At 44.3% G+C, this 26,396-nt stretch overlaps 2 protein-coding genes across 7 annotated transcripts in view; both read right to left on the reverse strand.

Moving 5' to 3' along the window:
• LOC129836534 (E3 ubiquitin-protein ligase MARCHF8-like) overlaps positions 1–26,396 on the reverse strand; it is a 179,302-nt gene that overhangs the window by 36,773 nt on the left and 116,133 nt on the right. For 4 of the 6 annotated variants that reach the window (XM_055902845.1, XM_055902846.1, XM_055902847.1 and 1 more), the window contains 2 exons: positions 24,654–24,704; positions 5,842–5,921 (listed from right to left, as the gene is read on the reverse strand). In XM_055902845.1, coding sequence (XP_055758820.1) covers positions 5,842–5,921; positions 24,654–24,704 — 131 coding nt within the window. The remainder of the gene's footprint in view (positions 1–5,841; positions 5,922–24,653; positions 24,705–26,396) is intronic. The other 2 variants (XM_055902849.1, XM_055902850.1) reach the window with 1 other exon arrangement.
• LOC129836533 (uncharacterized) lies at positions 3,890–5,834 on the reverse strand. The gene has a single exon (XM_055902844.1). It carries the CDS (start codon positions 5,500–5,502, stop codon positions 4,240–4,242), a length of 1,263 nt encoding a protein of 420 aa, XP_055758819.1. The 5' UTR covers positions 5,503–5,834; the 3' UTR covers positions 3,890–4,239.

The raw sequence follows: 26,396 nt of genomic DNA on the forward strand, positions 1-26,396 counted from the left end.
CTATCAATTTCCTCTATAATTTGGGTTAAATCTATATACCTAGACTTTGTTTTAGCTTTTCCTGATTTATTCGCCATAATTTAAATAAATAAACTTGTTGAAAATGCTATTGAATATGTACTGCTATGCGTAACACTCGTGGCTCCGTCAAGTAGGATTTGCAATGGCGAATGAACCTCTTTTACGCCAGAGTTTACGACAAAGGCTGGTCTTCAAACGTATAACCATTACATATTGCCGTTTACCTCAGCTCATTGGCTATCTTCCAAGCTAGATTTCAGGACGATCAGTGGTCATTGGGCCAAAATACAGTCAATCAACCATAGACCTGTCCTACCATTGGTGTGCAATGAGGTCATTGATTGGTGTCTTCAAATCGGTTTGTTTCAGGTCAATACGTCCCGGGAAAAGAGCCATCATGTATGGTTGTGTTAGTAACAACCAGAGGATTGCAATGAAACCAACCATGACTGGATAAACATTTGTTTAGTGTGTGTAATTACCACGAACGCTTCGTCCAAAGTTGAATGAGAGGGAAATCACGACACAACCGGTTTACAAATGTTTCATGTTAGGCTATAAAAATAGATTTTATCAAACAAAACGAACATTCACTGTGTAGTTAGGACACTTGGCATTGCCACCAGAGGAAGATCTTCAATGGTAAGCGATTTATTTTATTGTTATTTCTGACTTTCAGAAGCTAATGCTTGGTTGGAAAATGCTAGTAATACTTGTGTGTGTGGGGCGCCGTCCTCAGAAAATCGCATGTTTGCTTTTGCAGTAAACCTTTTTGAAATCTGACACAGCGGCTGGATTAATAAGACGTTCATCTTTTAAATGATGTAAGATACATGTATTTACAAGAATGTTTAATACAACGAATGGTGTATTTAAAATGTTAGCTCTCTGCAGCTTCATCGGATGTTGGCCTGGTGGGACGTTAGCGTCTCACCTACCCTAGAGAAGTTAAATGAAATGTTGTGGAAAATAGCCAACTCGGCTCCTTCATTCATTGAATCAGATGGCTCATTCATCACAAAGCCCACTGACATTGCAAACTACTTTAATGACTTTTTCAGTGGCAAGATAAGCAAACTTAGAGATGACATGCCAGCAACAAACGCTGACACTACACATCCAAGTATATTGGACCAAATTATGAAAGACAAGAACTTTACTTTTGAATTCCGTAAAGTCAGCGTGGAAGAAGTGAAAAAAGTATTGTTGTCTATCAACAATGACAAGCCAGGAGGGTCTGACAATCTGGATGGAAAATTACTGAGGGAGGATAATAGCAGACGATATTGCCACATCTTCAATTTAAGCCTACTAGAGAGTGTGTGCCCTCAGGCCTGGAGGGAAGCTAAAGTCATTCCGCTACACAAGAATAGTAAAGCCCCCTTTACTGGTTCAAATAGCTGACCAATCAGCCTGTTACCAACCCTTAGTAAACTTCTAGAAAAAATTGTGTTTGACCAGATACAATGCTATTTCACAGTAAACAAATCGACAACAGAATTTCAGCATGCTTATAGGGAACGACACTCAATAAGCACAGCACTTACACAAATGACTGATGATTGGCTGAGAGAAATTGATGATAAAATGATTGTGGGGGCTGTCTTTTTAGACTTCAGTGCAGCTTTCGACATTATAGATCATAGTCTGCTGCTGGAAAAACTTGTTTTATGGCTTTACACCCCCTGCTATAATGTGGATAAAGAGTTACTTGTCTAACAAAACACAGAAGGTGTTCTTTAATGGAAGCCTATCAAATATAATCCAGTTAGAATCAGGAAATCCCCAGGGTAGCTGTTTAGGCCCCTTGCTTTTTCTAATTTTTACTAACAAAATGCCACTGACTTTGAGTAAAGCCAGAATTTCTATGTATGCGGATGACTCAAAGCTATGCACGTCAGCTACTACAGCGACTGAAATGACTGCAACACTCAACAAAGAGCTGCAGTTAGTTTCAGAGTGGGTGGCAAGGAATAAGTTATCCCTAAATATTTCTAAAACTAAAAGCATTGTATTTGGAACAAAAACACTCACTAAATCCTGAACCTCAACTAAATCTTGTAATAAATAATGTGGAAATTGAGCAAGTTGAGATGACTAAACTGCTTGGAGTAATACTAGATTGTAAACTGTCATGGTCAAAACATATTGATGCAGTAGTAGCTAAGATGGGGAAAAGTCTGTCTGTAATAAAGCGATGCTGTGCCTTCTTAACAACACTATCAACAATGCAGGTCCTACAGGCCGAGTTTTGTCACACCTTGACTACTGTTCAGTCGTGTGGTCAGGTGCCACAAAAAAGGACTTAGGAAAATTGCAATTGGCTCAGAACAGGGCAGCACGGCTGGTCCTTGGATGTACACAGAGAGCTAATATTAATAATATGCATGTCAATCTCTCCTGGCTGAAAGTGGAGGAGAGATTGACTTTATCACTACTATTATTTATGAGAGGTATTGACATGTTGAATGCACCGAGCTGTCTGTCTAAACTACTGGCACACAGCTGGCCACCCATGCATATCCCACAAGACATGACACAAGAGGTCTCTTCACAGTCCCCAAGTCCAGAACAGACTATGGGAGGCACACAGTACTACATAGAGCCATGACTACATGGAACTCTATTCCACATCAAGTAACTGACGTAAAATTAGATTTAAAAAACATAAAAAAACACCTTATGGGGACTGTGAACCAACACAAACATGGGCACAGACACACACACACACATACACATGGATTTAGTACTGTAGATATGTGGTAGTGGTGGAGTAGGAGCCTGAGGGCACACAGTGTGTTGTGAAATCTGTGAATGTATTGTACTGTTTAAAAATTGTATAAACTGCCTTAATTTTGCTGGACCCCACTAAGAGTAGCTTTATAGTGCACTACTTTAGGAATAGAGTGCAATCAAAGCTCCTTAAGGTTCTATACTCGTCTTGGTCTCTATAGAGAGTAACAAGTCAGAATATCATCCACCAGTGTCTGTGTGTGTGTCTGTCTCTCTCTATTTCCCTCTCTCTCTCTCTGACTGTCTGTCTGTCTGTCTGTCTGTCTGGCTGTCTGTCTGGCTGTCTTTCTGTCTGTCTGTCTGTCTGTCTGTCTGTCTGTCTGGCTGTCTGTCTGTCAAGTCAGAACACCGTCCACGCCCCTCTCTCTGTCTGCCTGTCTCTCTGTCTGTCTGTCCCTGTGGATTGCCAGAGTTAATCATTTAAATCCTACTTAGCAAGTAGAAAAATAAAACACACCCACGCAAGCTTTGCACTCACACACCTACACTCGCCTACGCAGTACATACTCCTGACACCGGTCAGGTCATGAGCTACCCGACCATGGTCTGACACAAAGTGTGTGTGTGTATACATGTGTGCGTGTATACGTATGTGTGTCATACCTTATAAGGCTATTTGAAGCCAATAATCTGCCTGTTGATCCCTAGCCTGAACCCACCCCCAAAGAGCTCATGTTCCTCTCTCCCAGGACAACTACCTCAATTGAGCTGGGTCAGGGAGTGTGTGGCGTGCAGTAATCTACCACCACAAGGTTGAAAGGGGGTGGACCACAGGACTCTACCACCACAAGGTTGAAAGGGGGTGGACCACAGGACTCTACCGCCGCAAGGTTGAAAGGGGGTGGCCCAAAGGACTCAACCACCGCAAGGTTGAAAGGGGGTGGACCATAGGAATCTACCACCACAAGGTTGAAAGGGGGTGGACCACAGGACTCTACCACCACAAGGTTGAAGGGGGGTGGACCACAGGACTTTACCACCGCAAGGTTGAAAGGGGGTGGACCACAGGACTCTACCACCACAAGTTTGAAAGGGGGTGGACCACAGGACTTTACCCCCGCAAGGTTGAAAGGGGTTGGACCAAAGGACTCTACTTCCACGTCACGTCACAGGGGTGTTCAGGCTCTCCCAGGACAACTACCTAATTTGAGCTGGGGCAGGGAGTGTGTGCCGTGCAGGAATCTACCACCATAAGGTTGAAAGGGGGTGGACCACAGGACTCTACCACCACAAGGTTGAAAGGGGTTGGACCACAGGACTCTACCACCGCAAGGTTGAAAGGGGGTGGACCAAAGGACTCTACTTCCACGTCACGTCACAGGGGTGTTAAGGCTCTACCACTTCACAGGATGGGCTGGGCAGGACTCTACTACGTCACGTCCCAGGAGGGGTGAGCAGGATCCAGCAATGGCATTCTATGGAACTCTACCACAAAACAGCACAGGGTGACAATCCAGGAATCACCCACCTGCAGCAGTCTCCGGACAGCGAATAGGGAGAGAGCGGGCCTGGCGTGAGCGGCCCTGTTTTCTCTGAGTGGGTGGGTGACGAACACTGGTCCAGGAACGAAAACTGGTCCAGATCGCTGTCTTCGTCCATGTAGCAGAGGGGGGCTTCCCCGAGGAGAGCCGCTACCCCGCTGCCAGCATCTCTTCCTGGGATTCCAGCCCCTGTCCTTCCCTTGGGGACCTCAAACACCTCGTCATCCCCCAAGAGGTCCTCTGCTCCCCCCAGGGGAGGCTCGCTGCTCCCCATCAGGGCACTGGAGGATTTGGTGATGTGGAGGCGGGAATCATAGCTCCCCAGCTCAGAACACTGGAGACTGGCCGAAGTAGAGGAGCGAGAGAAAGGGAGGAAGAGGCGGAGGAGGTTGGAGCTGGGAGGGTGGAGGTGGGAGTTAGGAGGAGGAGGAGGGGGGACGCCGGTAGAGGGAGGTTGGAGGCAGTGTTGGGGGTTGAGGTATTTGTAGTTGTTGGTGAACGAGGGGACAAGGTGAGGGTGTGTGTGGGTGTGTGTGTGCGTGGGGAACGAAGGTAGGTTTGAGGCCTGGTGTGGGAGTGTGGCTGATTTGCCGTTGAGTGCTTTGGACTTCCGGTCCGTGTTGGGTGGTTCGGGTTTAACCTCCAGCTCTCCTTCAGAACAGGTCCGGTCTATGAAGTGCAGTCCACTACAGAGACTATCCATGCGCTGGCCAACATCGTTCAGAGAGCGAGAAAACTTCAGTGTCCCATTGACTGTGGAGGGGCGGAGCACTGAAAACCATTCCGTTCCGAATGAGACCCCGCCCCGGGCTTTGGGGGGCTTGAAGGCTGGGGGTGCGCCCAGGCAGAGGGTTGTCATGGAGATGTCTCCTCCTGACCCCTGAGAGGTTTTGCCGTTTGAGTTCAATAAAACCACGGCGGTCTGCAAAGGCTTCTGGGAGCACTGATCTGGAGATGTGGCGGCAAGGCTGTGTGTGGGGGAGTGGAGGGATAGAGGGATGGAAGTTGGAGGAGTGGAGGGATGAAGGGATTGAAGTTGGAGGAGTGGAGGGGTAAAGGGATGGAAGTTGGAGGAGTGGAGGGATGAAGGCATGGACAGGCGGATGATAGCGGAAAACCGGTACAGGAGAGAGGAGAAGAGAGACAAGCAGGAGGTAGGAGAGAGGGGTAGAAAAAAAGAGAAATGAAACAAAAGGCCAGCGTGCATTCAAAGAAAGAAAACAGGATGGAGAAATAAAACAGGGAAACTCCATGACCTTTCACATTGTGGTTGGTGTAAAGCAGACAATGTGACAATGGATAATAAAGTGTTCTTCTTCAGTACAGTGTAGTACTCCTCACTTCCAACTCTAGCTCCTATCTATTCTGTTTGGCATCAGGCAACACCCTCTGTGACCCGTCTTTCATAATATCAACTATCCATGGGTCTGTCTTGCCCTCAGCAGCCCAATGCAATTGAAGGATGTAAACCAGCAGATGTCATGGTTGGAGGGTTAAAGGTCAGGGGTTAGAGTTCAACGGTTATTTAAAGGTGTGTGTACAGTACCTGCAGATGTCCTGGTTGGAGGGGGTGACCGACGTTCGTGAGAAGTTGCAGGGGGCGTTGACGGAGGTGGGGCTCCCTGCCTGAGGGAGAAATACAAAAATAACTCTGATAACTTTGTCTGGCTGGCAGGCTGCTACTGCCGGAGCAAGCACGAGATGATAACTTTAAGGAATTCAAAATAATAAAGTAATCAAATAAAAACTAAGTAATATACACAACTAAAATATTTTATTACTTCATAGTAATTTAAAAATGTTCTATTGATGTCTACCCAATGTGGACCTGACAGAGACAATATTTTGGCAATTGAATGTTCACTATTTTTGGCTTGGAAAGCTCTAATCATTTTATTGTCATCATTTCATAATGCATTTCTTGTTAATTTTTGGGGGGGGAAATTGAAATCGAAAACCGTTATTATTTTTTAATAATCGAAATGAAACAATCTAGAAGAGCACTAATCACTCAGCATTAGTAGAGAGAGAGAGCTGGCCTCTGATTAGCTGTATACTTCCTCAGATATACATTGAACAAAAATATAAACGCATGAGCTGGAAAAAAATGATCCCCCGAAACACAAGAAGCTTATTTCTCTCAAATTTGGTGCACAATTTGTTTACATCCCTGTCTGTAATGAAGCCATTTTGTGGGGAAAAACTCATTCTGATTGGCTGGGCCTGGCTCCCCAGTGGGTGGGCCTATGCCCTCCCAGACCCACCCATGGCTGCACCCCTGCCCAGTCATGTGAAATCCATTGATTATGGCCTAATGAATTTATTTCAATAGACTCTTCCTTATGAACGGTAACTCAGTAAAATCTTTGAAATTGTTGCATGTGACGTTTATATTTTTGTTCAGTGTAATATATCCCATTTAGCAGACACGTTTTAAGCGTTCAGTTCCACAGAATGCACATTTCTATCCAGCCCGCGCAATGATTTTGGGTTGTCAATTAATTTTGGCCAACTTCCATACCGCCCGGGATGCGCTGCACAGCAACCACCGCCAACGTGATACACGATAAACCGCAGTGCATTACCACACACACCCCTCCAAGACACACACACACACACGAGCCAGCCAGCGCGCTGTATCATGTGATCACTAATGGCACAGGCCGAAAGTTTAAACGTGGTGTAGGCTAAATGTCCATGCCAAGTTTCCGTTCCAACAGGTCTATTGCTGTAGCCTACAGAAAATGTCATCTTGGTTGTCAACAAGTTAAAGATAAAATATTCACACGCGGTTATAAATAACTACTATAGGACAATAGGACACACACGCGAGTATAAATGAGTCAACAGTTGAGTCAGCTACTTTATGAAATTACAACTACTTTATGAAATTACAGCCTGATGCGCTCTCATCTGTAAATGGACTGTCAATTGCTTTGCTTTCTTGTCCCTTTTTTTCTTTTCTTTTGTGTGTCCGGTTTACAGCGCGCAGCGGAGGGAAAGTGTACAGATACAGTACAGTCTAGCTTCGGTTTTTAAAGCTTGACAATGAATAACCTAAAAACAAAACCTTGCAATAAAACACCATAAAAAGGAGAAACATGTAGGCCTATAACAGCAACATTTGAGCAGTAGTCTAGGCTGGCTACTCAACTACAACACATTTTGAGCATACCATACAACAATGCAGCACTCAACTGTACCAGTGTTCCATGCAGTGAAAAAAAGTTGAAATGTTACTACAACATATAGCTACGTGTTTGTTATTTGGAGTTAATAAATACTTTTTGATTAGGGTCTCAGAATATTATGCACATCTGCAAGCAATATTATTTATCTCTTCAGTAAAATGCCGCAGGAGAAGAAGGCTTACGTTCTACGTGTCCCCAAATTATTGTGTTTTTTTGTTCGTTTATTTGCAACTTATTTTTTTTAACTTATTTTGTACATAATGTTGCCGCTACCGTCTCTTATGACCGAAAATAACTTCTGGACATCAGGACTGCGATTCCTCACCATGGACTAGCAGAATCCTTTTTTTCCTTTTAAAGAGTCTAACAGCCCAAAACAAATAATATACTGCTTTCTCGGGAACAGGCTCAGATCCCCGCGATTTGCGTGAAGGGGAGCCAGAGAAAAAGGAGCAAGAGGGCGGGCTGCCTTCGGAGAATTCGTAGGCGATCGAATAAACCCCCACTTCCTTCCATTCTGCTAGCAAACGTGCAATCTTTGGAGAATAAAATCAATGACCTATGCGGAAGATTAAACTACCAACAGGACATTCAACACTGCAATATCTTACGCTTCACGGGGTCGTGGCTGAACGACGACACTATCAACATACAGCTAGCTGGTTATACGATGTACCGGCAGGATAGAACAGCGGCGTCTGGTAAGACAATGGGCGGCGGTCTATGTATTTTTGTAAATAACAGCTGGTGCATGATATCTAAGGAAGTCTCAAGCTATTGCTCGCCTGAGGAAGAGTATCTCATGATAAGCTGTAGACCACACTATATTCAGAAACACATTCCTGTAAAGCTTAGAGAAGATCTAATGTTAAATACTGTTGAAGTAATATGGCTACAGGTTCATCTGCCTCACCTAAAGCCCATTCTTGTGGGAAGCTGATATAGACCAACAAGTGCTAACAGTCAGTATCTGGATAATATGTGTGAAATGCTTGATAATGTATGTGATATCAACAGAGAAGTATATTTTCTGGGTGATTTAAATATTGACTGGCTATCATCAAGCTGCCCACTCAGTTAAAAAACTTCAAACTGTAACCAGTGCCTGCAACCTGGTTCAGGTTATCAGTCAACCTACCAGGGTAGTTACAAACAGCACAGGAATTAAATCATCAACATGTATTGATCACATATTTTCTAATGCTGCAGATATTTGCTTTAAAGCAGTATCCAAATCCAAAGGATGTAGTGATCACAATATAATAGCCATATTTAGGAATACCAAAGTTCCAAAGGCTGGGCCTAATATAGTGTGTAAAAGGTCATACAATAAGCTTTGTAGTGATTCATATGTTGATGATATAAAGAATATTTGCTGGCCTGTGGTGTGTAATGAGGAGCAACCAGACGCTGCACTTGACACATTTATGAAACTACTTATTCCAGTTACTAATAAACACGCACCCATTAATAAAACGACTGTAAAAACGGTTAAATACCCCTGGATTGATGAGGGATTGAAAAATTGTATGGTTGAGAGGGACGAGGCAAAAGGTATGGCAATTAAGTCTGGCAGCCCAACTGATTGGCAAACGTACTGCAAATTAAGAAATCATGTGACTTAACAAAATGAAAAGAAAAAAAAACTACACTATGAAACAAAAACAAATTATATAAAGAAATATAGTAAAAAGCTTTGGGGCACCTTAAATGAAATTCTTGGGGAAAAAAAGCCAACTAGGCTCCTTCATTCATTGAATCAGATGGCTCATTCATCACAAAGCCCACTGATATTGCAAACTACTTTAATGACTTTCAGTGGCAAGATAAGCAAACTTAGAGATGACATGCCAGCAACAAACGCAGACACTACACATCCAAGTATATCAGACCAAATTATGAAAGACAATAATTGTACTTTTGAATTCTGTAAAGTCAGTGTGGAAGAGGTGAACAAAGTATTGTTGTCTATCAACAATGACAAGCCAGCAGGATCTGACAATCTAGATGGAAAATTACTGAGGGAGGATAATAGCAGGCGATATTGCCACTACTATTTGCCACATCTTCAATTTAAGCCTACTAGAGAGTGTGTGCCCTCAGGCCTGGAGGGAAGCTAAAGTCATTCCGCTACCCAAGAATAGTAAAGCCCCCTTTACTGACTCAAATAGCCGACCAATCAGCCTGTTACCAACCCTTAGTAAACTTCTGGGAAAAATTGTGTTTGACCAGATACAATGTTATTTTACAGTAAACAAATCGACAACAGAATTTCAGCATGCTTATAGGGAAGGACACCCAACAAGCACAGCAGACACAGCAGTCAGCTTTACACAAATGACTGATGATTGGCTGAGAGAAATTGATAAAATGATTGTGGGGGCTGTCTTGTTTGACTTCAATGCAGCTTTTGACATTATCGATCATAGTCTGCTGCTGAAAAAATTTGTGTTATGGCTTTACACCCCCTGCTATAATGTGGAAAAAGAGTTACTTGTCTAACAGAACTTCGAGGGTGTTCTTTAATGGAAGCCTATCAAATATAATCCAGTTAGAATCAGGAAATCCCCAGGGTAGCTGTTTAGGCCCCTTGCTTTTTCCAATTTTTACTAACGACATGCCACTGACTTTGAGTAAAGCCAGAGTTTCTATGCATGCGGATGACTCAACGCTATACATGTTAGCTACTACAGCGACTGAAATGACTGCAACACTCAACAAAGAGCTGCAGTTAGCTTCAGAGTGGGTGGCAAGGAATAAGTTATCCCTAAATATTTCTAAAACTAAAAGCACTACTGGCACACAGCTGGCCACCCATGCATACCTCACAAGACATGCCACAAGAGGTCTCTTCACAGTCCCCAAGTCCAGAACAGACTATGGGAGTCACACAGTACTACATAGAGCCATGACTACATGGAACTCTATTCCACATCAAGTGACTGACGCAAGCAGTAAAATTAGATTTAAAAAACAGATTAAAAACACCTTGGAACAGCGGGGACTGTGAAGCAACACAAACATGGGCACAGACATGCATACACACACACACACAATAACATACACACTATACATACACATGGATTTAGTAGTGTAGATATGTTGTAGTGGAGGAGTAGGGGCCTGAGGGCACACAGGCCCCTACTCCTCACACAGGCCCCTACTCCTGTGAAATCTGTGAATGTATTGTAATGTTTTAAAATTGTATAAACTACCTTAATTTTGCTGGACCCCAGGAAGAGTAGCTGCTGCCAAATAGAGATTGAGAATAAATACAAATACCTAGAGTTTTCATCAGTATTTTTCGTAGCTGTTTACATAACACCACAGACAGGCTGGCACTAAGACAGCATTGCATGAGCTGTATTCCGAAGCCATCGATTACAGGCAACAACCGCACTGAGCTAACGGCTAGATCTGCTGCTTTCAAGGAGCGGGACTCTATTTTAGTATTATATATTTTTTTAATTTATTTAACCTTTATTTAACTAGGCAAGTCAGTTAAGAACAAATTATTATTTACAATGACGGTCTACCCCGGCCAAACCCGGACGGCGCTGGGCCAATTGCGCGCTGCCCTATGGGACTCCCAGTCACGGCCGAATGTGATGCTTTTTCCAATTTTTACTAACGACATGCCACTGACTTTGAGGAAAGCCAACGTTTCTATGCATGCGGATGACTCAACGCTATACACGTCAGCTACTACAGCGACTGAAATGACTGCAACACTCAACAAAGAGCTGCAGTTAGTTTCAGAGTGGGTGGCAAGGAATAAGTTATTATTTCTAAAACTAAAAGCATTGTGACGCCTCTTGCACTGAGATGCAGTGTCTTAGACCACTGCGCCACTCGGGAGCCCTCTAACCTGTAAGCTTGTAAGAAATCCCGCTATGCCCTCCGACAAACAATCAAACAGGCAAAGCGCCAATAAAGGACTAGGATTGAATCGTACTACACCGGCTCTGACGCTCGTTGGATGTGGCAGGGCTTGCAAACAATTACAGAATACAAAGGGAAGCAAGAGCTGCCCAGTGACACGAGCCTACCAGACGAGCTAAACTACTTCTATGCTCGCTTCGAGGCAAACAACTTCTTTGCTCGCTTTGAGGACAATACAGTGCCACCGACACGGCCCGCTACCAAAACCTGCAGGTTCTCCTTCACTGCAGCCAACGTAAGTGAAACATTTAAATGTGTTAACCCTCTCAAGGCTGCCGGCCCAGACGGCATCCCTAGCCGTGTCCTCAGAGCATGCGCAGACCAGCTGGCTGGTGTGTTTATGGACATATTCAATCAATCCTTATCGCAGTCTGCTGTTCCCACATGCTTCAAGGGGGCCGCCATTGTTCCTGTTCCTAAGAAAGCTAAGGTAACTGAGCTAAATTACTATCGCCCCGTAGCACTCACCGTCATCATGAAGTGCTTTGAGAGACTAGTGTAACGGCTGTCGTCGGGAGAAGGAGAAGAGGACCAAGGTGCAGCGTGGTAAGTGTCCATATTACTTTTCAACCTCAGGAGGCTGAAGAAATTCGGCTTGTCAACAAAAACACTCACAAACTTTTACAGGTGCACAATCGAGAGCATCCTGTCGGGCTGTATCACCGCCTGGTACGGCAACTGCTCCGCCCACAACCGTAAGGCTCTCCAGAGGTTAGTGAGGTCTGCACAACGCATCACCGGGGGTAAACTACCTGCCCTCCAGGACACCTACACCACCCGATGTCACAGGAAGGCCAAAAAGATCATCAAGGACAACAACCACCCGAGCCACTGCCTGTTCACCCCGCTATCATCCAGAAGGCGAGGTCAGTACAGGTGCATCAAAGCAGGGACCGAGAGACTGAAAAACAGCTTCTATCTCAATGCCATCAGACTTTTAAACAGCCATCACTAACATTGAGTGGCTGCTGCCAACGTACTGACTCAAATCTCTAGCCACTTTAATAATAGAACATTTGATGGAATAAATGTATCACTAGCCACTTTAAACAATGCCACTTTATATAATGTTTACATATCCTACATTACTCATCTCATATGTATATACTGTACTCTATACAATCTACTGCATCTTGCCTATTCCGTTCGGCCATTGCGTATCCACATATTTTTATGTACATATTCTTATTCATTCCTTTACACTTGTTTGTATAAGGTAGTTGTTGTGAAATTGTTAGATTACTTCTTAGACATTACTGCATGGTAGGAACTAGAAGCACAAGCATTTCACTACACTCGCATTAACATCTGCTAACCATGTGTATGTGACAAATAAAAATTTGTTTTATTTGTCCGAGTCTGTAATACCAACATGTTTTAAGCAGACCACCATATTTTCTGTGCCCAAGAACACAACACTTAGGTAACCTGCCTAAATGACTACCGTCCCGTAGCACTGTCGTGTCTTTGGCTATGCCGGATTAAGTGATATGACGTGCTATTCTATAAAATCCTTTCTCTGTAATTAATATTACCTGATTGAGCTAATCATGTAAATGTAATTAACTAGAAAGTCGGGGCACCACAAAATAATATTTATAGAGCAGTTATATTCCGAATAAACTCTTAAAGACCTAGTAATATTTTACATCAATAGCAGTCAATATTAATCGTCACCTTATTTCAGTCTCATCTGAAAGTTGTAAATTCTTGGTTAGCTTCCCGAACCCTGGCTAACAAGTTGAATCAGCAATACAAAATTGGGTTGAATTATTTATTTACTAAATACCTAACTAATCCCACAGAATTACATATACACAGAATGAATCATACCTTGATTACAAATTATGTCATAAAGGAAAACCTCCCTAGCGGACAGAACAGATATGACAGCTGGTTACACAAAGAAAAGGGGGTTGTGTTTGAGTGAAAGAGCGGGAAGACTGAAGAACAAAGGGAGAAGCGATGTCTCTATCGGGCCGTAGGCAGCTACTCTATCGTAAATACAGAATCTTATGCATTCTAAATTACCGCCCATTTGGAAAAGGAAAATGCAATAAATATTTACTCTGAGCTGCGATTCAATAGGTTGGTGGTAGATGGAAGGCCGTTTTGCCCAACAGAGTCCTTTGAAGAGTGTCTCTGGTGGTGAACAAATTACGTTGTAGTGTCGTTGTTGTGTGGTAGATGGGATACTCTGTCCGTCCTTTCCTAGCCCACGTTTACAGCGGCCGCTGCTAACTCAATGGCTAGGAGGTATCACTTCTGTAGCGAATAAGAGTTCAAAGTTTATACCATTCGCAACCAAAGCTCACGCTGAGGTTGGCTTCGTTCTGTAGTTATTATCTGAATCTTTCTGACATTGGACCGTCATCCTAATGTACCCAGAACAGGAGGTTACATTTTCGTCAAGGGCTTATATAGTGGAGGAAAAGGGTGTGTTTCATAGTTTATAACCCATGTCTCTTCACAGGGGCGGGCCACTGATTGAGCAGAGCCCTAACCTTATGAAAACCCAAATCTCTCATTTGGAAGCTAAAATTACATTTAATCTTTTCACAAATAATTTCATTTTTAAACATTTGAATTGCACAACAATTCCATGTGAATCTGATAACTATAATGGGTAGACTTTCCCAGATACAGTTTATGTCGTCCTGTCATCAGTCATAATGTCTCAGATGACAACCGAACTGACATCATATTGATGTCATACATATTCATACTGACATCACAGGCCAACGTCATGACAGCACTCACGTCTGTAGCCATGAAGTGCTTTGAATCAACACCATTATCCCAGAAACCCTAGACCCACCCGAATTTGCATATCGCCCCAACAGATCCACAGATGATGCAATCTCTATTGCACTCCACACAGCCCTTTCCCACCTGAACAAAAGGAACACCTATGTGAGTTTGCAATTCATTGACTACAGCTCAGCGTTCAACACCATAGTGTCCTCAAAGCTCATCAATAAGCTAAGGACCCTGGGACAAAACACCTCCCTCTGCAACTGGATCCTGGACTTCCTGACCGGCCGCCCCCAGGTGGTGAGGGTAGGTAACAACACATCCGCCATGCTGATCCTCAACACAGGGGCCCCTCAGTGGTGCGTGCTCAGTCTCCTCCTGTACTATCTGTTCACTCATGATTGCACAGCGAGGCACGACTCCAACACCATCATTAAGTTTGCCGATGACACAACAGTGGTAGGCCTGATCACCAACAATGATGAGACAGCCTATAGGGAGGAGGTCAGAGACCTGGCCATGTGGTGCCAGGACAACAACCTCTCCCTCAACGTGATCAAGACAAAGGGGATGATTGAGGACTACAGGAAAAGGAGGACCGAGCACACCCCTATTGTCATCGATGGGACTGCAGTGGAGCAGGTTGAGAGCTTCAAGTTCCTTGGTGTCCACATCACCAACAAACTAACATTGTCCAAGCACACCAAGACAGTCGTGAAGAGGGCACAAAAAAGAGAGTCTCCTCAGGAGACTGAAAAGATTTGGAATGGGTCCTCAGATCCTCAAAAGGTTCTAAACCTGCCCTATCGAAAGCATCGTGACGGGTTGCATCACTGCCTGGTATGGCAACTGCTCGGCCTCCGACCGCAAGGCACTACAGAGGGTAGTGCATACGGCCCAGTACATCACTGGGGCCAAGCTTCCTGCCATCCAGGACCTATATACCAGGCGGTGTCAGAGAAAGGCCCTAAAAATTGTCAAAGACTCCAGCCACCCTAGTTATAGACTGTTCTCTCTGCTACTGCACGGCAAACGGTACCGGAGCACCAAGTCTAGGTCCAAGAGGCTTCTAAACAGCTTCTACCCCCAAGTCATAAGACTCCTGAACAGCTAATCAAAGTGCTACCCAGACTATTTGCATTTCCCCCCCTCTTTTACACCACTGCTACTCTCTGTTGTTATCATCTATACATAGTCCCTTTAATAACTCTACCAACATGTACATACAATATTCCCTCAACTAACTGGTGCCCCCGCACATTGACTCTGTACCGGTACCCACCTGTATATAGTCTCGCTACTGTTATTTTACTGCTGCTCTTTAATTACTTGTTACTTTTATTTCTTCTTCTTATCCCTATTTGTTTCAACTGCATTGTTGGTTAGGGACTCGTAATTAAGCATTTCTCTGTAAGACCTGTTGTATTCAGCGGATGTGACTAATGAAATTTGATTTGATTTTGTTTTAATATTTTAAAACGCTATGTTGGATATTACAAGAGGGCCATATGTTTTCAAATAAAACAATAGCCAGTTTGGGCCAATTGTTTGTACGTAAAAAAACATAATAGGCTATGTCTGGCCCACGAATTTGTTGTGTTTTTTTCCAATATGGCTCATGTGCTGATTGAGTTTGACACCCCTGACTTAGAAGATAAAAGGAATTCAGAGGGAAGCTGTCAGAATGCCGATCAAACATACACAGTACAGCTGGCTGCTAGCTCACGTTACATTGAAAAGGCAAACATTTGGAAAAAACACTCGGAGAACGAATTTGAATACTAAACTACTTCTACAGATATATTTTCAGTTGGTTCAGTTTATTAATTGGCAGTTAAATTAAAGGCCGAACATGAGGAAAGTGTTAACTTTTTCCATAGACTCAATAGAGTACTTCAACCCTGCCCGCTAGCCTGGATTTTAAAGATCATGTTCATGGCATGGATAAGCTCTCTATACCTCATTAAGACACACATTATCAGCACTGGTGTGGTAGTAACAAATCAGAACTCCTTTCTCATACTCAGTGGTAGTAGAGGAGTGACGTAATATCCAGTGTCCCAGTACATCTGCTGTGGAGAACAGAAGCTCTGCTATCAGAAGCCTACCGAGCCACAGGCACTGTGTTTTAGTCTCTACTATGTACCACCCACTAATTACCTATCGATTCAATCTGGAACTAAGGGGCAATTGATAGCTCAGGGGCTGACAAGATCAATAAAGAATTCAATGTCCATCCCTGCCTTTCACCCACTCTCTCACTGTAGCTGTCTCTCCATCTGTGTCTGTCTGCCTCGCTCTCCCTCTCCGTATCCGTATCTGTATCCCTCTCTCTCACTGTAGCTGTCTCTCCATCTGTGTCTGTCTTCCTCGCTCTCCCTCTCTGTATCTGTATCCGTATCTGTATCCCTCTCTCTCACTGTAGCTGTCTTTCCTTCTGTGTTTGCCTGAGTCGCTCTCCCTCTCCGTATCCGTATCTGTATCCCTCTCTCTCACTGTAGCTGTCTCTCCTTCTGTGTCTGTCTGCCTCGCTCTCCCTCTCCGTATCCGCATCTGTATCCCTCTCTCTCACTGTAGCTGTCTCTCCTTCTGTGTCTGCCTGAGTCGCTCTCCCTCTCCGTATCCGTATCTGTATCCCTCTCTCTTGCTGTAGGTGTCTCTCCTTCGGGTTCTGTCTGCCTTGCTCTCCCTCTCCGTATCCGTATCTGTATCCCTCTCTCTTGCTGTAGGTGTCTCTCCTTCGGGTTCTGTCTGCCTCGCTCTCCCTCTCCGTATCCGTATCTGTATCCCTCTCTCTTGCTGTAGCTGTCTCCCCTTCTGTCTGTCTGCCTCCCTGTCTGCCTTGCTCTCCCTCTCCGTATCTGTATCCCTCTCTCTCGCTGTAGCTGTCTCTCCTTCTGTCTGTCTGCCTCCCTGTCTGCCTCGCTCTCCGCATTTGTATCCCTCTCTCTCGCTGTAGCTGTCTCTCCTTCTGTGTCTGTCTGCCTCCCTGTCTGCTTTGCTCTCCGTATCTCTATCCCTCTCTCTCACTGTAGCTGTCTCCTTCTGTGTCTGTCTGCCTCCCTGTCTGCCTCCCTCTCCGTATCTGTATCCCTCTCTCTCGCTGTAGCTGTCTCTCCTTCTGTGTCTGTCTGCCTAGCTCTCCCTCTCCGTATCTGTATCCCTCTCTCTCTTGCTGTAGCTGTCTCTCCTTCTGTGTCTGTCTGCCTAGCTCTCCCTCTCCGTATCTGTATCCCTCTCTCTTGCTGTAGCTGTCTCTCCTTCTGTGTCTGTCTGCCTCGCTCTCCCTCTCCGCATCTGTATCCCTCTCTCTTGCTGTAGCTGTCTCTCCTTCTGTGTCTGTCTGCCTCGCTCTCCCTCTCCGTATCTGTATCCCTCACTCTCACTGTAGCTGTAGCTGTCTCTCCTTCTGTGTCTGGCTGCCTCCCTGACTGCCTAGCTCTCCCTCTCCGTATCTGTATCCCTCTCTCTTGCTGTAGCTGTCTCTCCTTCTGTGTCTGTCTGCCTCGCTCTCCCTCTCCGTATCTGTATCCCTCACTCTCACTGTAGCTGTAGCTGTCTCTCCTTCTGTGTCTGTCTGCCTCGCTCTCCCTCTCCGCATCTGTATCCCTCTCTCTCACTGTAGCTGTCTCTCCTTCTGTGTCTGTCTGCTTCGCTCTCCCTCTCCGCATCTGTATCCCTCTCTCTTGCTGTAGCCGTCTCTCCTTCTGTGTCTGGCTGCCTCCCTGTCTGCCTCGCTCTCCCTCTCCGTATCTGTATCCCTCTCTCTCTTGCTGTAGCTGTCCCTCCTTCTGTGTCTGTCTGCCTCGCTCTCCCTCTCCGTATCTGTATCCCTCTCTCTCTTGCTGTAGCTGTCTCTCCTTCTGTGTCTGTCTGCCTCGCTCTCCCTCTCCGCATCTGTATCCCTCTCTCTTACTGTAGCTGTCTCTCCTTCTGTGTCTGTCTGCTTCGCTCTCCCTCTCCGTATCTGTATCCCTCTCTCTCTTGCTGTAGCTGTCTCTCCTTCTGTGTCTGTCTGCCTCGCTCTCCCTCTCCGTATCTGTATCCCTCTCTCTTGCTGTAGCTGTCTCTCCTTCTGTGTCTGTCTGCCTCGCTCTCCCTCTCCGCATCTGTATCCCTCACTCTCACTGTAGCTGTAGCTGTCTCTCCTTCTGTGTCTGGCTGCCTCCCTGACTGCCTAGCTCTCCCTCTCCGTATCTGTATCCCTCTCTCTTGCTGTAGCTGTCTCTCCTTCTGTGTCTGTCTGCCTCGCTCTCCGTATCTCTCTCTGTCGTCTGATTTTCTTTCTATCTCTCGTTTTTTTTCACACACTATGTAAACACATACAGGAAGGAAAAGAGAAGCACATAGGAGTGTGAGAGGATCGAAACAGAGGAGCTGTCTTTACGATCAAACAGACAAGACTATATTTAACCGTGGAAGGAGAACATTTACACAGTCTTTTATTAAACACCAGCAAGAGATAGGAATAATGAGGACGTTAATTTGTTAGCTGTAAAACTATCAGATATACAGTAAAAATGGGGCTTCTATAAATGCTTGACAATCCCTGAATGATTTACGGTACTAAACGTATGTATATATCGCTCCTCTCCCTCTCTCTCTAATTGATCCTCCTCTCCCATCATCTCACCCTTGTCTCCATCGCTTCTCTATACCCCTCTCTGTCTGGATGGAGAATAGTAGAGACTAAGAAGAATAAAGACAGAAGTATTTAATGTGAATGAACATGATGTCCACAGACAGAAATAGAACGAAAATCCAGAGACAAGAAGATTTGTTTCTATTAAGCTAAATCCAATCATTGTCTGCCAATCTGTATGACTACGAGCTCAGATCAGCTATTGATGGTCAGGGGCTATAAACTGTACTAACATTATACAATGTACTTTTTATTGTTTCTATCCAGTATCATTAGACCTGTATGAAGCGGATGATGAAATAAACAGTAAAAACTATATCTTTGCCACATAGACAAAGTTAGAAGCTTCTATCCAAAGTGACTTAAAGTACAATGAATGAATACATTCAGAATGTGTATGTGATCCCTGCAGGAAACGAGCCCACAGTCGTGGCAAGTTCTAACAGAGTCTGTTAATGTGTGTCAGAACAAACACACCATTTACCATTCCTGGTAATACCTCAAACACATCTCTATCCAACTCTCTGCTCTCTGTTTGCACAGCGAACATATCCTTGTTCTTTAAATTTCAGGTATTTCTCCTCAATGAGCTAAAGTCATCTTAATGGTATGAATCTTACTGAGGCCTAAGACCAAAGCCTATAACCAAGAAGAGGCCAACTCAATCCAAGCTAGTTACCATGACACTTACCACAATAACAACTTGAAGATGGCAGCGATTGCTACCGAGAGCAGATTTCAATCAAAATAATGAATCCTACTGCCAATAGGAGCGAGGAAAATCTACTAGCCAAGACGCAGATGGCCTACATGTGAGTTATATTAGTACGACTGTGGCAATTGTATAGCAGTACAAAGCAAAAAGTCTACGGTCACTTCCTCACGGTCTAAGCAATGTGAAGGAATTGGAGAAAGAAACGGAATGTACAAGACAGGAGGCCTGCCACATAGGAACATGAAAGGTCAATAGAAAATAATTTATTATAATTAAAACAATTGGTTTATGCAGTTCTATGGCAGCACAAAATAAATAGTATACTGTAGGGTGTCCAATCAATCTTTTGACCAATGGGTAAAATAATAAAGTATAGGTGACTAGACAATCCTCTAGGGAAACCAAAAGTCCAAACCTCATGTCTCTATCATAATCCGTTCAAAAGTTATTGGAGTTTTTACCCTTGAAGGGTGGCCAGAATTAGGGTGACTAAATCAATGATGGCCAGAGGAAAAAGGTGATCCTAAATCTTGAAAATTCCATCTCATCAGCTAGTCTGGATGCTGTGCAGGAACTGAGGCCACTGGCTACTTGACAGACTCACTTTCCCATTGAACTCATCATCTTTCTTGTTGAATCCGCAGGACATAAAACAATAACAGAGGTATATACAGTACATTGATTTTGAGACATGACATGTAGTGTTTTCATATTTTAGTAGACTCTAGGCAGAGTGGGTGGACACCTTATATCAGGGATTATCAACTAGATTCAACCGCAGGACAATTTTCTTCTTGAATGGTCAGGGGCCCGGAACATAATTACAAATCATTTGTATACTGCAAATTGACCGCAATAAGCCGAAACAGATATCAGATTTGACCTAAACAATTTCAAACCTTGCTTACATTTGTGTACGATCACATATATCTATTATGAGTGGGAATACTTTGGAACAGATTTCCAAAATTAAAATCACTTGTTTTTACAAACTGCAAAGTGCTGTGCGCTCCAAACCAAACAGTGAGAGTGCGAACCAGCTGTCAGCATTGGACAGAGAACAATAGACAGTGATGAGGCCTAAAAAGTAGCAAACTACCGCAAACTACAGCAACTACTGCAAACTGTAACAAACCATAAGAAATGACCCAAAACTACAGCAGTGTCTCCCAAACTACAGCAGTGTCTCCCAAACTGCAGCAGTGTCTCCCAAACTACAGCAGTGTCTCCCAAACTACAGCAGTGTCTCCCAAACTACAGCAGTGTCTCCCAAACTACAGCAGTGTCACCCAAACTACAGCAGTGTCTCCCAAACTGCAGCAGTGTCTCCCAAACTACAGCAGTGTCTCCCAAACTACAGCAGTGTCACCCAAACTACAGCAGTGTCTCCCAAACTACAGCAGTGTCTCCCAAACTACAGCAGTGTCTCCCAAACTGCAGGTGTATCTCCCAAACTGCATGATGTTAGTTCGCGTGACTGATGAAGGGCAGCTCAGAGAGCTGCAGGTCAGAGCTGTGTGTGTGTGTTTTTGTCAGGGATGTAATACTTTAATATTGTACTCCCAAATCAGTATGGGAGGCCTCCCAGGGCCCAATAACACACAACTGGAGCAGCTCAACTAGTACCATGCTTGATACATGTTGGTTCTCTAAACAGAAGCTCATAGCTAGTTTGTAGGATGAAAGAGGTGCAAATAAATTAATATGTAGACTGGTCTTATGTGCTTCTGCCTGCGCATTGCTTGCTGTTTGGGGTTTTAGGCTGGGTATCTGTAAAGCATTTTGTGACAACTTCTAATGTAAAAAGGGCTTCATAAAATACATTTACTTTGATTCAGGAATTTGTATGGCATTGAGTTGGTGCAGCACGTCCTCTCAGCTCTGACCACAGTAATAGGTTTATTTCAGTAGCAATATGGTAGCCGCTCTAGTGATGTTGGAACTAAATGAAAAACATGTGTACTAGAAACTCTTCTCTAACCAAGTCATCTATATTATTTGATTCCAGACACTGTTTCTTGCTATCTTAGCAAAACTGTAATTTGACAGAGAAATATCAGCTAGCTAACATTAGACAGGCTATGCTAACTAGCTTCTGACAGCTTGGCTTAACACAAGGTCATCGACGGTTTTACGTTCTATTTTCTTCTTCTTCTCTACTTTAGCTCCCACATAAAACTGAATTAGCCCTTGTTTGTTGTGATTAAACGGCAGACACCCCCCCCCCCAAAAAACACCCAAATGAAACCACACCCAGAAGACAACTCGTTTGCCTTCAGTCATGGCATGTAGCATTCCTTAACGAGCATTGATGAAAAACGAGGCCAAATCGGGAAGTGCAGTTCTCTAAGAAAAATTCCTTACCAAAAAATTATAATCTTTACAATTAAAAAAACAAGGTGACCCACGAAAGCCAGATGGATATGGGTAAATTAGACGTGCATTCAGTCTTTATATTACCGTAGTATAGGCTATGCTGTAACAAATGTATGTCTACCTGTCACAAGAAAAAAAGTTACCATGATGAGATGATAGATCTACATGCACTGTGAACTCCATACTGAGATGGGCTGTCTGTCCCCACCCTCAGCGTTGATTCATCATGCAGAGGCCATAGACAAGCCAGATATAGACATTGCATATAATTGAACAGTTCCATTTCACACCATGCTGTTCATGTAAATCATTTATAATAATTTATCGGTTTCTGGCAGTTATTTATCCAGGGAAAAGGGAGGGGTTTAGGGCAGTAAATCTCAGTAACCGAGTTCCCGCCATTCAACCCTAACACACACTGACACAAAGGCACAGATGCAGAGACAGTGAAGAGTAAGAGCTGCCTGCTCATACACACCTGAGTGCTCTGTCAGGCAAGTCATTGTGTGACTAAACTTGTCTGTCTGGATATTACTTTAAGCAACAACAAAATGGAAGACATTATCCAACAGTTTCTTCTCTCTATTCATGTAGATTAATTGTGGATTGGATTGGATCTTTTATCATTACTAATTTTCACTGGGTCTCAAAGTGACTTGTATGGAGGTAACTCACTTTATAAAGATATTATTAAAGGAAAATTCTACCCAAAACCTACAAAACATGACCAAAAGTATGTGGACACCTGCTCGTCAAACATCTCTTTCCAAAATCATGGGCATTAATATGGAGTTGCTCCTGCCTTTGCTGCTTTAACAGCCTCCACTCTTCTGGGAAGGCTTTCCACTAAATGTTGGAACATTGCTGCGGGGACTTGCTTCCATTCAGCCACAAGAGCATTAGTGAGGTCGGGCACTGATGTTGGGCGATTAGGCCCGGCTCACAGTCCGCGTTCCAATTCATCCCAAAGGTGTTCGATGGGGTTGAGGTCAGGGCTCAGTTATTCCACACCGATCTCAACAAACTATTTCTGTATGGACCTCACTTAGTGCACGTGGGCATTGTCACGCTGAAACAGGGAAGGGCCTTCCCCAAACTGTTGCCACGAAGTTGGAAGCACAGAATCATCTACAATGTAATTTATGCTGTAGCGTTAAGATTTCCCTTCACTGAAACTAAGGGGCCTAGCCCAAACAATGAAAAACATCCCCAGATCATTATTCCTTCTCTACCAAACTTTACACATGGCACTATGCATTCGGGCAGGTAGTGTTGTCCTGGCATCTGCCAAACCCAGATTTGTCCGTCGAACTGCCAGATGGTGAAGCGTGATTGATCACTCCAGAGAACACATTTCCACTGCTCCAGAGTCCAATGGCAGCAAGCTTTACACCACTCCAGCCGACGCTTGGCATTGTGCATGGTGATCTTAGGCTTGTGTGCGGCTGCTCGGCCATGGAAACCCATTTCATGAAGCTCCCGACAAACAGTTCTTGTGCTGACGTTGCTTCCAGAGGCAATTTGGAATTCGGTAGTGAGTTTTGCAATAGAGGACGATTTCTACGGGCTATGCGCTTCAGCTCTCGGCGGTCCCATTCTGTGAGCTTGTGTGGCCTACCACTTCGTGGCTGAGCCGTTGTTGCTCCTAGGCGTTTCTAGCACTTACAGTTGACCGGGGCAGCTCTAGCAGGGCAAAAGTTTGACGAACTGAACTTGGGAAGGTGTCATCCTATGACGGTGCCATGTTTAATGTCACTGAGCTCTTCATTAAGGCCATTCTACTGCCAATGTTTCTCTATGGAGATTGCATGGCTGTGTGCTCAATTTTATACACCCACTAATTTGAAGGGATTTCCACATACTTTTGTATATATAGTGTATATTTTTGTATTTGTTCCATTAATCCATTGTTGATATAGTCCCAACATGTTTTGCATGTCAGCAATCATGTTTTGAAGATATATAACTTTCAAAATACAAAGTTTTCCTTTAATATTGATCTATAAGCCATGAATCCTAACAAAAAAGGATTGCTACCAGAATTAAATGAAATCCTGCTGACTCATGCTGAGAATTGAAACATGGTGGTGTTGAATCACTTTAACCCTTGAAAGACTCATGACTGGCTGCTTCTGCTTTCTTGTTACCGGGGTGGAATGACATCCTGCCGACTCATACCGCCCGGCTCAAACATGGCAGCTGGAGCGTTGCCATGGCGACGAGGTGACCCTGACTATTAGCACATGTAAAGCTTTATCCCACTAAGAGGCTCACAGGAGAACACAACCAATCTGTCCCGGCAGAGAGGAGGGAGGGGGGGAGAGAGAGAGAGAGAGAGAGAGAGGGAGAGAGAGAGAGAGAGAGAGAGAGAGAGAGAGAGAGAGAGAGATAGAGAGACTAGTACTGTTCCAATATGAGGATTGAGGAACAGACAGTGGAGCAGCACTTCCATATGAGATGAAACTGCTTTTTTTATAGATCAGATGGAACAAAGAAGAGATAATGAGAAGAAGTCAAGGTAGACTACTGAGTTGCACCCCTGAGTGTCAGTTGGGAAGCACGAGGTGAGACAGTCTCTCTCAATAAGAACTGATCCGAGAGCTGTACCTCTGACTATGGGAGTGACTGGCAGGTTAGGACCCCCTGGAAGGCCAGGCCTGACTCTCTTTCTCTACAGGATGTTCATTCTGTCCGTCAATCTCTCTCTCTCATACTGTATGTTGCATCTCTGTCCTTACCTTGGAAATATTGCTGGACCTGCTGGCAGAATGACCGAGGGGCTTCTCATTCTGAAAGAGAGGACCAGAAAGATTTAGTACATTCAAATTACATACAAATGACAAAATACCTTCTGCCCCGAGCTGTGTTAGAGACATAAGAGATACCAAGGATAATTTCTATCTGTTGTCAATTTGACAGTGATTACACATGATAAAATGTCTCGTAATGATATTACATCTTGATTATTACTGTTGATACGGGTAGCTCTCATTGTTTTGTTTTACTGCGGAGCCCCTAGTCCTGCTCTACATGCCTCTGTTAGCTGCCTTGCCCCACCCCCCACACATGCGGAGACCGCACCTAGCTTAACTGGCGCTTCCAGAGATGCAGCCTCTCTCATCGTCACTCAATGCCTAGGTTTACCTCCACTGTACTTGCACCCTACCATGCCCTTGTCTGTGCATTATGCCCTGAATCTATCCTACCACGCCCAGAAGTCTGCTCCTTTCACTCTCTGTTCCGAATGCACTAGACGATCAGTTCTTTTAGCCTTTAGCCGTACCCTTATCCTACTCCTCTTTTCCTCTGGTGATGCAGAGGTTAACCCAGGCCCTGTGTGTCCCAAGGCTCTCTCATTTGTTGACTTCTGTAACCGGAAAAGCCTTGGGTTCATGCATGTTAACATCAGAAGTCTCCACCTTAAGTTTGCTTTATTCACTTCTTTAGCACACTCTGCCAACCCTGATGTCCTAGCCGTGTCTGAATCCTGGCTTAGGAAGGCCACCAAAAATTCTGAAATGTCCATCCCCAACTACAACATTTTCCGTCAAGATAGAACTTCCAAAGGGGGCGGAGTTGCAATCTACTGCAGAGAGAGCCTGGAGAGTTCTGTCATACTATCCAGGTCTGTACCCAAACAGTACGAGCTACTTATTTTCTCTCCAGAAATAAGTCTCTCCCTGTTGCCGCTTGTTATAGACCGCCCTCAGCTCCCAGCTGTGCCCTGAACACCATATGTGAATTGATCTATCGTCAGAGTTCGTACTGTTAGGTGACCTAAACTGGGATATGCTTAACACCCCGGCTGTCCTTCAATCTAAGCTAGATGCCTTCAATCTCACACAAAGTATCAAGGAACCTACCAGGTACAACCCCAAATCTGTAAACATGGGTACCCTCATAGATATCATCCTGACCAACTTGCCCTCTAAATACACCTCTGCTGTTTTCAACCAGGATCTCAGTGATCCCTGCCTCATTGCCTGCGTCCGTTATGGGTCCGCTGTCAAACGACCACCCCTCATCACTGTCAAACACTCCCTAAAACACTTCTGTGAGCAGGCCTTTCTAATCGACCTGACCCGGGTATCCTAGAAGGATATTGACCTCATCCTGTCAGTAAAGGATGCCTGGTTGTTCTTCAAAAGTGCCTTCCTCACCATCTTAAATAAGCATGCCCCTTTCAAAAAATGTAGAACTAAGAACAGATATAGGCCTTAGTTCACTCCAGACTTGACTGCCCTTGACCAGCACAAAAACATCTTGTGGCGCACTGCACTAGCTTCGAATAGTCCCCGCGATATGCAACTTTTCAGGGAAGTCAGGAACCAATATACACAGTCAGTTAGGAAAGCAAAGGCCAGCTTTTTCAAACAGAAATTTGCATCCAGCAGAACTAATTCCAAAAAGTTTTGGGACACTGTAAAGTCCATGGAGAATAAGAGCACCTCCTCTCAGCTGCCCACTGCACTGAGGCTAGG

The sequence above is a fragment of the Salvelinus fontinalis genome, chromosome 37 (assembly GCF_029448725.1).
Source record: "Salvelinus fontinalis isolate EN_2023a chromosome 37, ASM2944872v1, whole genome shotgun sequence".
Classification (NCBI taxonomy): Eukaryota; Metazoa; Chordata; class Actinopteri; order Salmoniformes; family Salmonidae; genus Salvelinus; species Salvelinus fontinalis.